General features: G+C 42.6%; 1 protein-coding gene across 1 annotated transcript in view; it reads left to right on the top strand.

Moving 5' to 3' along the window:
- Nucleotides 1–16,951, top strand: part of rad54b (RAD54 homolog B) — a 187,740-nt gene that overhangs the window by 116,701 nt on the left and 54,088 nt on the right. The window contains exons 6-8 of the mRNA XM_073026484.1: nucleotides 6,127–6,352; nucleotides 10,979–11,186; nucleotides 13,928–14,067. Of these exons, the coding sequence (XP_072882585.1) occupies nucleotides 6,127–6,352; nucleotides 10,979–11,186; nucleotides 13,928–14,067 (574 nt within the window). The remainder of the gene's footprint in view (nucleotides 1–6,126; nucleotides 6,353–10,978; nucleotides 11,187–13,927; nucleotides 14,068–16,951) is intronic.

The raw sequence follows: 16,951 nt of genomic DNA on the forward strand, positions 1-16,951 counted from the left end.
CTTTGTACGATCCATACGTGGATTCCTGGAGTACTCTGTGGCGACCACTTTTTGTTAACCCTTAAATGGATTCGGGTGTGTTATGTGGTGACCACTCGTGCTAAGGAGTATTCCGTGACTGCCACCTTGTGATATCTCTACGTGGATTTTAGAACACTACTCGTTGGCTGGGATCTTCTGTGACTGTTACCTTGTTTTCCCAGCGTGGAACCTTTGGATTTTTTCGTGGACGCCTCCTCGTTACATTTTAATGTGGATTTACAAGTTTCTCTTCTCACCTATTTCGTGGATTACTAGAACTTCCAAGCTTGCCATCTTAAGACTATGAGAGCTGTCTCTAAGCCTGTCAGTTTGGGAGCCACAAACGCATAACACTGTTAGTTTCTGTTTAGGAGAGTAGTTTGTTTAATCTTCTGTATTTTGGGTAGATACTAATAAAAAATAGTTGTTTAACATTAAAACTTGACTCAGGTTCTGGTCTGTTGCTGCTGGTGTGTAACACTACATATCCTAATGCCCTGGCTTGTGCATCTAGACAGCTAGGATGCAACATCCATGGTGTACCCTGACCGACGGAGACCTCAGTCGTGTGCTGGGGAAGTTTTTTTGTGATTGTTCTGTGCGCTATTTTTATTAAAAGCAATGTTGGGCAATAGGTTCATATTAAGTGTGCCATGGTAGCACAGCAGTTAAGTTTCACGCTATTACAGCTCAGGGCGGAGTTCAATTCCGGTACCGTCTGTAGTTGTACATTCTCCCCGTGATCACGTGGGCTTGCTCCAGTTTCCTTCCACTGTCCAAAGACATACGGGTTAGTAGATGAACTGGTCATTGTATGATCAGATAGGTGGGCTGCTGGGCATTGCATCCCATTGGGCCGGAAGGGCCTGTTCTGCGTAGTATCTTTAAATAAATAAATACAAAATAAATAGTTTGGTTTAAAAAAAAACTCAAGTGCTAACTCACACAAAATGCTGGAGGAACTCAGCAGGTCCAGCAGCATCCATAGAAATGAATAAATGGTCAACGTATATGGCTGAGATCTTTTTTCAGGACTGGAAAGTGGGAAGAGGCCAGAATAAAAATTTGGAGGGAGGGGAAGGAGTACAAGCTAGATGGTGATAGGTGAAGCCAGGTGAGGGGGAAGGCAGGTGGGTGGGTGAGGGAGATGTGATGATGTGAGAATCTGGGATGTGATAGGTGGAAAGGGTAAAAGGTTGGAGAAGAAGGAATCTGATAGGAGAGGGGAATAGACCATGGAAAGAAGGGAAGGGGGAGGGGCACCAGGAAGAGATGATAGGCAGGTGAGAAGAAGAGGTAACAGGACAAGGTGGAAAATTGAAGAAGAGAAGAAGAGAGAAAGGGAGAGGGGAAAATTTACCAGAAGTTGGATAAGTTGATTTTACTGAAAAGGAAAGGGGAACTGTTTGTTCCTTTCTATGGATGCTGTATGACCTGGAGAGTTCCTCCAGCATTTTGTTTGTGCTGCTCTGGATTTCCAGCATCTACAGAATCTTTTGGGTTTATCAAGTGGTAAGTCATATTTTTGACTGAGCAAACTCTATAGCAGTAAGTATCCTTGTCTGTTCCTACTAGGCGCCTTACAGATCTCATTGATTTTACCATATTAATGGGTAATCAAAGGGGGCGGCAGTTAGCACAATTGCTTTATACCAATCAGGGTTCGATTCCCATTCCTGACTGTAAGGAGTTTGTAAATTCTCCCCATGACTACATGGGTTTCTTCCAGGTGCTCCAGTTTCCTCCGATATTCCAAAGACCTACGGGGTAAAGTTGGTAAGCTGTGGACATATTATGTTGGCTTTAGAAGCAAGGCAATACTTGGAGGATACCTCTTGAACAGTCCTTGCTGATTTGATTTGATGCAGGCGGCAGATTTCACTGTACATTTCAGGATCAAAATCAGATTTAATATCACTGACATTTGTCGTAAAATTTGTCATGCGGCAACAGTACAGTGCAATACATTTTAATAAAACTGTGAATTATAGTAAGAAGTGCATATATATTTTTGAAGTGACATTAAATAACTAGTGTAAAAAAAAAGTAGTGAGGTAGTGTTCATTGGTTCATGATCCATTCAGGAATCTGATGGCAGAGGGGAAGAAGCTATTCCTGAATCATTGAGTGTATGCCTTCAGACTCTTGTACCTCATCCTTGATTGTAGCAATGAGAAGAGGGCATGTCCTGGATGTTTCATTGTACAGGTGACAAATAATGTTAATCTTTAGATCTTTAGAATACCAAAAATTCCTTATGGTGTAAACTCTGCACGTGGCACAAAAGCAAGGTGCTCTGTTAAAGGATGTCCACTCTATCAAATTTACTGTGCGCTTCTGACTTTCAATAATGTAAATAAATCAATAAAGTATAATAAGACCATAGCACCATAAGATATAGGAGCAGATTTTGGCCATTACATCATTTCATCATGGCTGATCTAATTTTCCTCTCAGTCCCAATCTCCTGCCTTCCCCTGTATTCCTTCATGCCCTAACCAATCAAGAATCTATTAACCTCTGCCTTAAATATGCATGAAGACTTGGCCTCCACAGCTGCCTGTGGCAAAGAATTCCACAGATTCACCACTCTCTGGCTAAAGAAAATCCTCCTCACCTCCATTCTTAAAGGACGCCCTCTATTCCAAAGCAGTTTCCTCTGGTCTCAGACTCTCCCATCAAAGGAGACATCCTCTCCACATCCACTCTATCAAGGTCTTTCACCATTCGATAGGTTTCAATGAGGTCACCCCTCATTCTTCTGAATTCTAGTGAATACAGGCCCAGAGCCATCAAATGCTCTTCATATGACAAGCCATTCAATCCTGGAATCATTTTCGTGACCCTTCTTTGAACCCTCTCCAGTTTCAGCATGTCCTTTCTGAGCTAATGGGCCCAAGCCTGCTCACAGTACTCAAAGTGAGGCCTCGCCAGTCCTTTATAGTTTCAACATTACATCCTTAGCACTTAGATTCTAGTTCTCTTGAATGCTCACACGCATTTGCCTTCCTCACCACAAATTCAACCTGAACTCTGAAGTCCTCAGATTTGTGCCTTGTGCCTCAGATTTTTTGTATTTTCTCTCCATTGAGAAAATAGTCAACTGTTTCATTTCTTCTACAAACTGTTCAACACTCTATTGCATCTGCCATTTCTTTACCCATTTTCTTAATCGAAGTCCTTCTTTAGCCTCTTTACTTCCTCAAATGTACCTGCCCATTGACCTATCTCAATATCATCTGCAAACTTTGCAACAAATCCATTTATTCCATCCTCCAAATCATTGATATAAAATGTAAAAGGAATCGGTCCCAACACAGACCCCTGTGCACACCATTAGTCACTGGCAACCATCCGGAAAAGGCTCCCTTTACTCCCACTCTTTGCCACCTGCCAGTCAGCCACTGTTTTATCCATGCTGGAATTTTTCCTGTAATACCATTGGGCTTGAAGCTCGTTAAGCAGTCTCATGTGCGGCACCTTCTGCTCCTATATCTTGTGGTGTTGTGGTACACAACATCAACCAATTCTCCTTTGTCTAAAAACACAAAATGCTGGCAGAACTCAGCAGGCCAGACAGCATCTATGGGAGGAGGTACCTCCTCCCATAGATGCTGTCTGGCCTACTGAGTTCTCCCAGCATTTTGTGTTTTTATTTATTTCCAGCATCTGCAGATTCACTTGTGTCTCCTTTGTCTATCCTGCTTATTATTCCTTCAAATAATTCCAACAGATGTGTCAGGCAAGATTTTCCCTTGAGGAAGTCATAAGTCCAGGTGACTTACCTACCTTAAGACCTTTCAGTTTTCCAAGAACCTTCTCTCTAGTTAGGGTAACTTCACACACTTAATGCCTCCTGACACCTGGAACTTCCACCATACTGCTAGTCTCTTCCACATTGAAGACTGAAGCAAAATACTTATTCAATTCATTGCCATTTCATTGTCCCCCATCACTACCTCTCCAGCATTGTTTTCCAGTGGTCTGATACACACTTTCGCCTCTCTTTTGTATCTGAAGAAACTTTTGTTATCTTCTTTAATATTATTGGCTAGCTTATAATATCAATATTCTATAAGCATTTGATATTTTATGCTAATTTGTAACATTTATTTTATCATTAAAACTAGGCAGTTGAATTGAATTGACTTTATTTCTTACATCCTTCACATAGATCTTTACATTGCGTCTCCATCTAAATGTGCAATGTGTAATCATAGTAATTAATAATAATTTATAATAAATAGAACAACCAATAGAATACACTCAAATCAGCATGAGTTAATCAGTCTGATGGCCTGGTGGAAGAAGCTGTCCCGGAGCCTGTTGGTCCTGGCTTTTATGCTGCGGTACCGCTTCCCGATGGTAGCAGCTGGAATAGATTGTGGTTGGGGTGATTCAGGTCCCCAGTGATCCTACGGGCCCTTTTTACACACTTGTCCTTGTAAATGTCCTGAATCATGGGAAGTTCACATCTACAGATGCGCTGGGCTGACCTCCCCACTCTCTGCAGAGTCCTGCGATTGAGGGAAGTACCGTTCCCATACCAGGCAGTGATGCAGACAGTCAGGAGGCTCTCAATTGTGCCCCTATAGAAAGTTCTTGGAATTTGAGGGCCCATACCAAACTTCCTCAAATGTCTGAGGTGAAAGAGGAACTGTTGTGCCTTTGAATAGATAGTTGTATGGATAGTTTAATGCTGAACTACAATATGAATATTATCTATATATATATATGATAATATATCATATTATCACCTAGATGGGGTCAGTGGTGCTGTGAGGATTACATACCTGGACTTCTCTAGTGCCTTTAACACCATCCAGCCCAAGATCTTAAGGCACAAACTAACGGAGATGGGAGTAGACTCTCACATGGTGGATTGGATAGTGGACTACTTGACAGATAGACCTCAGTATGTGCGGTTGGGAGACTGTAGGTCTGACACGGTGGTCAGCAGCACAGGAGCGCCGCAGGGGACCGTGCTCTCTCCGGTCCTGTTCACCCTGTACACATCAGACTTCCAATATAACTCGGAGTCCTGCCATGTGCAGAAGTTCGCTGACGACACGGCCATAGTGGGGTGTGTCAGGAATGGACAGGAGGAGGAGTATAGGAAACTGATACAGGACTTTGTGATATGGTGCAACTCAAACTACCTGCGTCTCAATATCACCAAGACCAAGGAGATGGTAGTGGACTTTAGGAGATCTAGGCCTCATATGGAGCCAGTGATCATTAATGGAGAATGTGTGGAGCAGGTTAAGACCTACAAGTATCTGGGAGTACAGTTAGACGAGAAGCTAGACTGGACTGCCAACACAGATGCCTTGTGCAGGAAGGCACAGAGTCGACTGTACTTCCTTAGAAGGTTGGCGTCATTCAATGTCTGCAGTGAGATGCTGAAGATGTTCTATAGGTCAGTTGTGGAGAGCGCCCTCTTCTTTGTGGTGGCGTGTTGGGGAGGCAGCATTAAGAAGAGGGACGCCTCACGTCTTAATAAGCTGGTAAGGAAGGCGGGCTCTGTCGTGGGCAAAGTACTGGAGAGTATAACATCGGTAGCTGAGCGAAGGGCGCTGAGTAGGCTACGGTCAATTATGGAAAACCCTGAACATCCTCTACATAGCACCATCCAGAGACAGAGAAGCAGTTTCAGCGACAGGCTGCTATCGATGCAATGCTCCTCAGACAGGATGAAGAGATCAATACTCCCCAATGCCATTCGGCTTTACAATTCAACCGCCAGGAGTAAGATATGTTAAAGTGCCGGGGTTGATTGTATTTAATGTATTTAAGTAAACTACTTAAGAACTTTTTAAAAGCTATTATTAATGCTTTTGGAGAGAGTGATTTAGATGCATATCATATTTTTACTGAGTTAAGTATTGTATGTAATTAGTTTTGCTACAACAAGTGTATGGGACATTGGAAAAAATGTTGAATTTCCCCATGGGGATGAATAAAGTATCTATCTATCTATCTATCTATGATACTTTTATGCTGATTTATAAAGTTTAATTCTGATTTTCAAGTTTTACATCCAAATTTTCTGACAGATGTCAGTGATAATAAACCTGGTTCTGAAATATAAGCGATTATTTTCAGGACATCTGGCAGGTTCGGTGCTATTCTGGCTGATGAAATGGGTTTGGGGAAAACCCTGCAGTGTATTGCCCTGATTTGGACCCTGATGCGCCAAGGACTTTATGGGAACAAGCCTATCATCAAGAAGACTCTTATAGTCACACCAGGAAGTCTTGTGAAGAACTGGGTCAGCGAGTTCCACAAATGGCTTGGACCAGAGAGGTTAAAAGTTTTTGCAGTGGATCAGGTAGTATAATTTTACCCTTTATGTCTCTTCCTTCTTCTTTGATATTTTTATAGGGTTCCCATTTGAATAATAAAAATTAATTGCCAGTAATATTCAGCAATTCAAAATTCCATTGTTCAAAGTAAATTTATTATCAAAGTACATACATGTCTGTATATATGTAGAGATTGGTTGGTATGACGTTGTGGGCATCACTGAGTCGTGGCTGAAAGTAGGCCGTATTTGGGAGCTGAACATCAAAGGATATGATTTGTATCAAAGGATAAGCAGGAAGGCATAGTCAGTGGTGTGGCTCTTTGGTAAGAGATGGAATTACATCTTTAGAAATACATAACACAAGGTCAGAGAATGTTAAATCTTTGTGGGTGGAGTTAAGAAATTGCAAGGGTAAATAAATCATTATGGGAATCATATACAGACCTCCAAATAGTAGCCAAGATGTGGGGTTGAGATTGCAAAGGAAGCTGGAAAAGACATGTAATAAGAGTAATGTCACAATTTTAATGGGGAACTTCAATATGCAAGGGGATTGGGAAAATCAGGCTGGTGTCGGATCACAAGAGAGGGAATTTGTTGAATGCCTTGTGCTTGTGCTTAGTCCTACTTGGGGAAAGGTAATCTTGGATTCGGTGTTGCGTAAGAACCCAGATCTTATAAGGGAGCTTAATGTAAAGGAACACTTAGGAGGCAATGATCATAATCTGATTGAGTTCATACTGCAATTTGAGAGGGAGAAGCATAAATCACATTTATGAGTATTGCAATGGAATAAAGGTAGTACAAAGGCACGAGAGAGGAGCTTGTCCAGGTGGATTGGAGGGGGATACTGGTGGGGATGATGGCAGAGCAGAGATGGTTGAAGTTTTTGGGAATTAGTTCACAAGGTACAAGATAGATAAATCCCACAGAAGAAGCTGTTCTCAGATGGCAAAGGAAGGCAACTGTAGCTGACAAAGGAAGCTAAGGACTGCATAAAAGCCAAGAAAAGGGCATATAAGGTAGCAAAAGTTAGTAGGAAGTTGGATTATTGGAAAGTTTTTAAAACCCAATAAAAGGCAATTAAAAAAGCTGTAAAAGGGAAAAGATGAAATAAGATGGCAAACTAGCCAATAATAAAAAGCAGATACTAAAAGTTTTTTCAGTTATATAAAGAGTAAAAGGGAGGTGAGAGTTGATATTGAACCACTGGAAAATGATGCTGGTGAGCTATTAATGGGGCACAAAGAAGTGGCAGATGAATTTAATGGGCACTTTGCATCTGTCTTCACTGTGGAAGACACTAGCAGCGTGCCAGAAGTCCGTGAGTGTCGAGGAGCAGGAGTGAGTACCATTGCTATTACAAAGAAAAAAGTGCCAGGTAAGCTCAAATGTCTTAAGGTGGATAAGCCACCTGGGCCAGATGGACAACATCCCAGAGTCCTGAGAGAGGTTGCTGAAGAGATAACGGATGCATTGGTCATGATCTTTCAGGAATCACTTGATTCTGACATGGTTCCAGAGGACTGGAAAATTACAAATGTCAATCCACTCTTTAAGAAGGGAGGAAGACAAAAGAGAGGAAATTATAGCAACATACATAAAGTGGTGGAGGAACTCAGCAGGCCAGGCAGCATCAATGGAAAAGAGTACAGTCAGCGGTTTAGGCTGCGATCTTTCAGCAGAACAGCTGAAGGGTCTCGGACCGAAATGTCGACCGTACTCTTTTCTAAAGATGTTGCAGGGCTGCTGAATTCCTCCAGCACTTTGTGTGTGTCGCTTGGATTTCCAGCATTGGCAGGTTTTTGTCTTGTTTGTGAGAGAATAGTATAGTCCAGTTAATCTAACATCAGTGGTTGGGAAAAAATTGGAGTCTATTATTAAGGATGAAGTGTCAGAGCACTTGGAGGCTAATGATGAAATAAGTCAAAGTCAGCATGGTTTCTGTGAAGGGAAATTTTGTCTGGCAAATCTGTTAGAGTTCTTTGAGGAAGCAACAAGCAGGGTGGACAAAGGAAAGGCAGTGGATATCATTTACTTGGATTTTCAGAAGACGTTTGATAAGGTGCCACACATGATGCTGTTTAGCAAGATAAAACCCATGGTGTTACAGGAAAGATACTGGCATGGATAGCAGAATGGGGACAGGCAGGAGGCAGTGAGTGGAAATAAAAGGGGCCTTTCTGGTTGGCTGCCGGTGACTAGTGGTGTTCCCCAGGGTTCAGTATTGGGACCACTACTTTTCACAATGCTTGTCAGTGATTTTGATAATGGAATTGATGGCTTTGCAGCAAAGTTTACGGATGCTACGAAGATAAGTGGAGGGGCAGGTAGTGTTGAGGAAGCAATGCGATTGCAGTAGGACTTAGACCAATTGGAAGAATGGGCAAAAAATGGCAGATGGAATACGTACAGTGTTGTAAAATGACAACACTGACTCCCAGAAAGTTTATGTCCAGGTTGTGTCGGTGGCAAAGAAAGCAAATGCAATGCTGGCATTTATTTCAAGGGGAATAGAATATAAAAGGAAGAGATAATGCAGAGGCTTTATAAGACACTAGTCAGGCCGCACTTGGAGTATTGTCAAAGTTTTGGGCCCCATAACTCAGAAAGGATGTGTTGTCATTGGAGAGAGTCCAGAGGAGGTGCACAAGGATGATTCCAGGAATGAAGGGGTTAACATAAGAGCAGCATTTGGCAGGTTTGGACCTGTACACACTGGAATTTAGAAGAATGTGGGAGGGGAGATCTCATTGAAGCCTATTGAATGTTGAAAGGACTAGATGGTGGATGTGGAGAGGATGTTTACTCTGGTGAGGATATCCAGATCTAGTGGGCACAGCCTCAAAATCGAAGAGTGATCTATTAGAATGGAAGTAAGGTGGAGTTTTTTAGAAACATAGAAAACCTACAGCACAATACAGGCCCTTCAGCCCACAATGCTATGCTGAACATGTACTTACTTTAGAAATTACCTAGGGTTACCCATAGTCCTCTATTTTTCTAAGCTCCTTGTATCTACCCAGGAGTTGCTTAAAAGATCCTTTTGTATCGAGAAGTTGACTTCTCTAACTTCCATTAATGCCCCTCCTCCCCTTCTTACCCCATCCCTGACATATTTAGTTTGTTTTTTTTCTCTCCCTCTGCCCATCACTCTGCCTGTTCTCCATCTCCCTCTGGTGCTTCCCCACCCTCCTTCTTTCTCCCGAGGCCTCCCGTCCCATGATCCTTTCCCTTCTCCAGCTCTGTATCACTTTCGCCAATCACCTTTCCAGCTCTTAGCTTCATCCCACCCCCTCCGGTCTTCTCCTATTATTTCGCATTTCCCCCTCCCCCCACTACTTTCAAATCTCTTTGTATCTTTCCTTTCAGTTAGTCCTGACGAAGGGTCTCGGCCCAAAACGTCGACAGTGCTTCTCCTTATAGATGCTGCCTGGCCTGCTGTGTTCCACTAGCATTTTGTGTGTGCTGTTGTTTGAATTTCCAGCATCTGCAGACTTCCTTGTGTTTGCTCAGGGTTGTATGTTGTGATGTGTGTGTACTCTGATGATAAATTTTACTTTGAAGTTTGTACTTTGAGGGGTAATGAAGTGAGAAGATGGGAGGTGATAGATGAGGGGAAAGGTGAGTGAAGTTGAGTTGGTGAGGGAAGGGGAAAGAGCTAAGAGATGATAGATGGAAGAGGTTAAAGGGCTGAAGCAGGAGGCATCTGAGAGGGGTAAAAGGAGAGGACAGTGGACCACAATAAAAAGGAAAGGGGGAATAGAACCTGGGGTGATGATGGACAGATGAGGTGAAGAGGGGAGCCAGAATGGGGAATTCAAAAAGAGAAAGGGGGAGGGCGGAGAAATTACCACAAGTTGGGGAAATCGATGTCCATGCTGAAGGCGTCTCCTTCCCAGGCAGCAGCAGCTGGAGATCCAAAGGTATGAAGGACAGGTCTGCGCAACAGCCGAGGCCACGCGGCTCCCCAGTAATCTGAATACGTGTCAGGTTATGATACTTAGACTCAGAACATTAACAAGGAACAAAGGGGGGGGGGTGCTACAACAGATAATGGGAAATTTGAAAGCTAATGATGTAGGGCAGCAAGCAAAGCTGCTGTTGATCTGATCTGTCTTCGCAAGTATGAAACCAAGCAAGAATCATCCTAGTGACCACAAGATCGTAAAACATTGGAGCAGGATTAGGCCATTTGGCCCATTAGTGGCTTATCCATTTCCCTTTCATTGCCTTCACAGCTGCCAGTGGCAATGAATTCCACAGATTCACCACCTTCTGGCTAAAGAAATTCCTCCTCATCTCTGTTTTAAATGGACATCCCTCTATCCTGAAGTTGTTCCCTCTGGTCCTAGACTCTTCCACCGTAGGAGACATCTTTGCCACATCCACTCTATCTAGGCCTTTAAAAATTTGAAAGGTTTCAATGAGATCTCCCCTTCCTTCTTTTAAATTTCAATGAATACAGGCCCAGAACTATCAAACTCTCCTCATATGACAAGCCTTTCAATTCCAGAGTCATTTTTGTGAACCTCCACTGAACCCTCTCCAATGACAGCACATCTTTTCGTAGATAAGGGGCCCAAAGCTGCTCACAGTACTCCAAGTGAGGCCTCTGTTTCTGATCTTTGTTAATGTATTTACCTACAGGATCATAAAGTAGAAGACTTCATCGCTTCGCCACTGTACTCGGTTCTTGTCATCAGCTATGAGATGTTGCTGCGGTGCCTGGAACAAATTCAGAGCATTCAATTTAATCTATTAATCTGTGATGAAGGACACCGTTTAAAAAACAGCTCGATTAAGACATCCACGGCAATTCTTAGCCTCTCTTGTGAGAAAAGAGTGATTCTCACTGGTAAGTTATCAATAAGTCATTGGTGCAGAACTGAAAGCAAATTAATTTTCTGAGTACATATATTTATTTATTTAGTGACGCAGCAACCCCTGACAAACTCAATTAACCCTAACCTAATCACAGGAGAATTTTACAATGACCAATTAACTGACTAACTGGTATGTCTTTGGACTGTGGGAAGAAACCAGAGCCTCCGGGGAAAGCCCACACATTCTGTGGGAGAACATACAAACTACTTACAGAATGGTGCCGGAATTGAACTCCAAAGTCTGGAATGCCCCGAGCTGTAATAGTGTCGCACTAACCCCGATGGTACCAAGCTGCCCAAATATCACCATATACTGGAGATACATTTTCTTGAGGGCATTCACAGAAGACACAAAAATACAATAGAATCAATGAAAAATTACGCACAAAGATGGACAAACAACTACTGTGCAAATACAAAAGGACAAGTAATTAATAAGAAACAAATAATAATATTGTTGTTCTTTATGGTTTTATCTTTCTTTCAAGATGCAACTTGTATCTCCTCTGTCTTGATGGAAGCAGTACAGTCATCGTATTAGAACATAGAACAGAACTCTAGCCACCCACCCTATCTGTGCCTCTTATCATCTTGTACACCTCTATAAAGTCACCTCTCATCCTCCTTCGCTCTAACAAGAAAACTGCTTGCTCATCCACCCTATCTTCATAAGACAATCCAGGCAGCATCCTGGTAAATCTCTGCATTCTCTCTAAAGTTTCCACATGCTTCCTATAATGAGGTGACGAGAAATGAACACAATATTCCAAGTGTGGTCTAACCAGGGTCTAGTAGGTCTTCAACATTGCCTCATGGCTCTTGAATGCATTCCCCGACTGGTGAAGGACAACACACAAACACATTCTTAAGAACCCTATCGACTTGCTTGGCAACATTTTGGGGATCTGTGGATGTAGACCCCAAGGTCTCTCTGTTCCCTCCACATGACCAAGTATCTTGTCATTAACCCTGTATTCTGCCTTCAAATTTGACCCTCTGAAGTGAATCATTTCACACTTCTCCTGGTTGAACCCCATCTGTCATTTCGCAGCCCAGCTCTCCATCCTGTTAATGCCCCTTGCAACCTGCAACAACCCTCCACACTATCCACAGCTCCACCAACTCCAGTGCAGTACCAAGCCAACGGGCCCACCTAGGGTCCATGCTGAACTAGTACCATCGACCCACATAGAGTGCTGGGTAAAGGCAGGTGCATTAGGGGATTTAAGAGACTCTTAGATGGGCACATGGATGGTAGAAAAATGGAGAGTTATGTGGGAGGAAAGGGTTAAATTGATTTTGGAGTCGGTTAAATGGTTGACACAACATTTATGAGCCAAAGGACCTGTACTGTGCTGTAGTGTTCTATGTTCTATGGCACTTGCATAAGTTAATTGGTTTATATGTACATTTACTTTATTAAAGTTCAAAGTAAAATTTTTTTCAAAGTATATACAGTACTGGAGCGGAAAATGAGCTTGTAAATCTGGTGGGAGCAAACAATGTTGAGAATGGCGAGGGTGGAGCACCGTGGGAGGGGTGACAGAGAAGGAGTACCGGGGCAGGGGTTGATGCAGGTGCAGACACTCCTAGCCCTGAGGCACCTAGCAAACAGGCCTGTTGACTCTGTCTATCTACTACCCCTAATGGATTGGACTGGAGAACTGTTTTTTTTGTTATTTTATTGTTATTTAATTGTGTTTTTTGTGTAATTTTCTTGTAGATTAACTTCCTTATGTTTCAGAATCAGGCCTATTATCACTGGCATATGTCATGAAATTTACTGTTTCATGGCAGCAGTACAGTGCGATGAAAGGCCCTCTGTTGTCCAGGGTCGACCACAGATGTTGCATCCCAGCCATCTATGTGACACGCAAGTCAGTATGATATGGAGAACAAGCTGTTGCCCATGCAGCAGGCTCTACATTGAAATACATAATAATAAAAAATATATAAATTACAATAAGAAATATATGTGTGTGTGCATGTACGCAAGACTTTTGCACAATACTGTATTTGTCAACATGGAGCGGAGAAAGAGTTAAAACTCTGGCGGGAGCAAAGGATGTTGGGAATGGTGAGGATGGAGCTCCCTGGGATGGGTGAGGGACAGGTGGCAGGGAAGGAGTGCTGGGGCAGGGTGATGGGCAGTGTGAGTGCAGACAAACCCAGCCGTGAGACACCAGGCAAGGTCATTTGATTCCAAACGATTGGTTTATTGTTCATTACAGAATGTCTCTCTGCCCTTCCCCTTCTCTCAACCATGATTCCCCTCTCCCTGTCCCCACTCCCACTCTCAGTCCACAACAGAGACCCGTATCGGAATCAGGTTTATCATCACTCACATGTGAAATTTGTTGTTTTGTGGCAGCAGCAGAGTGCAATTCATAAAATTACTACAGAGTTGTGCAAAAGTCTTTGCCCTAGATACACCATATCTATGTGCCTAACACATTTGCACAGTACTGTGTGTGTCACCGTATACTATGCTGAGATTCATTTTCTTGTGGGCATTCACTGTAAATGCAAACGAACACAATAGAATCTTTGAAAAGCCGCACAGGACAGAGACAAACAACCGGTGTGCAAAATACAACAACACAAAGAAAGATAATAAATTATTAAGGAATCTGTGTGCAATAAGCAGTCGGTAAATAATCAGTGTGAAGATTTGATAGATCATATATCCAAAGTGAATTTGGTTGCATTACAGGTACTCCAATACAAAATGATCTTCAAGAGTTCTACGCTCTAGTAGAATTTGTGAATCCTGGTGTCCTAGGATCTTCATCCACTTACAAAAAGATTTATGAGGAACCTATCATCCGATCACAGCAACCTTCCGCGACCAAGGTACGAAAGTGATGTTAACTCTTAAACTGCCATGGACGATGCCGAGCCTGGCTGTGAAAGCTGGCATGGCCCCTTTATGGGTTCAGGATGGTCCTGCTAATTGTTTTGAGTGCCAGGAATTGAGTATTTAAGAAACATCAGATCTGTGTTCGGTGCTCAATCATAAACCTACTAGTGATATTGTCTAGCCTTTGTTTTGTGCTCGGATCCAGTTTAATACCTTGCTTTGGATACCACAGCATTTGGGTCCAAACCATCCTCATCAAGGACTCTTGTCACAGTACGAATGAGCCAACGTGGAACCAGAGAGGTATCAGAGCCATTCGTCAGCTGGGGCCAGCCACAGCGAGAAAATTTCCAGAAAGAGCCTGGAGATACGCGACCTCGAAGTCGCTGTTTGCCAGACTGTTACTGGGAGGAAGCCAAAGTCACTCAGCTGAGGCTGTCAGTCGCTCCGCAGTGCCAATCCATCTTCCAGCCCTGAAGAGATTCGGTGGTGACCTGGGTTACTGCCGCGGCTTCCTCGTGCAATGCTCATTGGTACCTGAACTCCAGAGTCCTGGGCAGCAAGGACTCATCATCTTCATCATCTGTCTTCTGACTGGAAGAGCCTGACATGGGCCACGGTGCATTGGAAACGTAGGTCAGAGATTTGCTTGGATTCGGAGGAATTCATGGACGCCATGAGGAAGGTGTTTAATCACCCCACTGGAGCCAGCGAGCTTCAGACCGCCTGATGGAGATTCGACATTCAACAGGGAGGACAGTCAGTGGCCGACTAGGTGATTGAAATCCAGACCTTGGCCCAGGAGAGTGGTTGAAACGAGGAGGAATTGACCACGCTATACTGGGACTCCAAGATGAGCTGAAGGATGCCCTCGCCTTCGGAGAGCCAGCAGAGATTTTAGAGGTTCTGATCGACCTGTCCATCCATTTTGATAATTGTCTGACAGAGTGAAAGTGGGACCAATTTAGGAGGTTGAGGAGAGCCATTCGGAGCCCAGTCTCTACGCATCGCAGATCCACTCCCCAGCCTCGGGCCATCATCAGCCCGTTGCCTACTCAATGCCCAGTCAAACCCATGCAGGTTGGTTGCGCTAGACTCCGCTGATGAGAGGTCCCGGCATTGGAGTCAAGGTCACTGCTTGTACTGCAGTGAAGCAGATCACCTGCAGCTGAACGTCCAAAGCTACAGCCACCTGCAAAGACCGTCCAGTGTCAGGAGGACTGTGACCATAGCAGCTACTACGCCCAACCTCATGGATTCTGGTTTCGTGCCAAAGTTGGTGTTAGCCAGGTTAAGAACCTGAGGCAGGTAAAGGCTTTTATGGACTCTGGGGCAATGGGTAATTTGCGGGATTTAAGAACTGTGAATTGGATATACTGCTGTGAGAATTGAGCCAGCCCATGCCCAGGCAGTGCGTAGGGACTGGGCTCAAACTGGCTCTCTTCGACAGTCCTGGACGGCCACCTGCTATGGTCCAGGCAGATTCTTTTTATTTGTAATTTATTGTTCTTATTGAAGTTCATCATCACACAAACATTTCCATGAGATGTTTTTCAGACATTGTACATATCTATCATATAATCATATATGTCACAAATCTCCACATAGCATTTATCTGAGGTATACACTTATAGAAAAGAATGGAAAGAAAAAACAAGCAAAAGGAAAAAACTATGTACAAGTAGGGAGTGATCTTTTTTTTACAACAGATTCATTGATTTGTGAGAATAAAATCAGGCCTATGAGGCATTATGTAGTTAAACCATTTTTCCCAGTATGTATCAAATTGTTCCAGCTTATGATTAACAGATGCTGTTATCTTCTCCATATTGTAAATTGCCATTGTAATTTCCATCCATGCATTTAAAGTTGGGCTCTCCTGTGATAACCATTTCCTAATAAGAGTCTTTTTACCAGCCGCCAACAGTATATTCATTAAATATTTATCTCATTTCAACCATTCTTAAAGTATATATCCAAAATATATGGTCTTACTCTCTGAGGGTATTTCACATTTAAAGATGTCTTGTAGGGCATTGTGTATCCCCCTCCAATAGTCTTTGATAACAGGGCAGTCCCAAAAAATATGATAATAATTTGCATTTTGATTTCCACAATTTCTCCAGCAAACAGGAAGGTTACTATCATAATGGGATTTCTGAGAGGGTGTAATAAAATATCTTATCAAGTTTTTCCATTCAAACTCCCTCCATTTCTGTGAACTGGTACACTTCCATTGATACCTCCATATTATTGTCCATTCTTCCTCAGATATAATTATCCCTCCTTCCTTCTCCCATTTTATTTTAATGTATGAAGTCGAATGTGTTTTAAGATTTGACAACCCCTTATACATGCTTGAAATGATTCTACTACCGTTATCTGAATTATATGCTTTTCTAAATAGCTCTATCAAGCATGTACTTGCCTTGGTTACATTTTTAAGCATCTTATTAACATACTGTCGCATCTGTAAATACCAATAAAAATTTTGTTTTTCTAATAAGTGTTTCTCTTTAAGCATTTCAAAACTGAACAGTGTTCCTTCTTTCATTATGTTGTAAAGAACTGTTATTCCTTTAGCTGTCCAGTCCTTAAATCTAGCATCCAATTTATTTGGTGTAAAATCCGAGTCATATGTACACCATTTAAGAATTGCAATATCTCCCTCTAGATTATATTCTTTTATAGTAGTTTTCCATATTTTAAGAGTCAATTTCACCCATGGGTTATCAATAGTATTTATGTACCTTTGAAAGAAAGGGGGAGGGGAGCACCAGTGGAAGATGGAGAACAGGCAAGGAGTTATTGTGAGAGGGAAAGAGAGAAAACAAAATTTAAAAATTAAAAATTAGTGATGGGGTAAGAAGGGGAGAA

The sequence above is a fragment of the Hemitrygon akajei genome, chromosome 1 (genome assembly GCF_048418815.1).
Source record: "Hemitrygon akajei chromosome 1, sHemAka1.3, whole genome shotgun sequence".
Lineage (NCBI taxonomy): Eukaryota > Metazoa > Chordata > Chondrichthyes > Myliobatiformes > Dasyatidae > Hemitrygon > Hemitrygon akajei.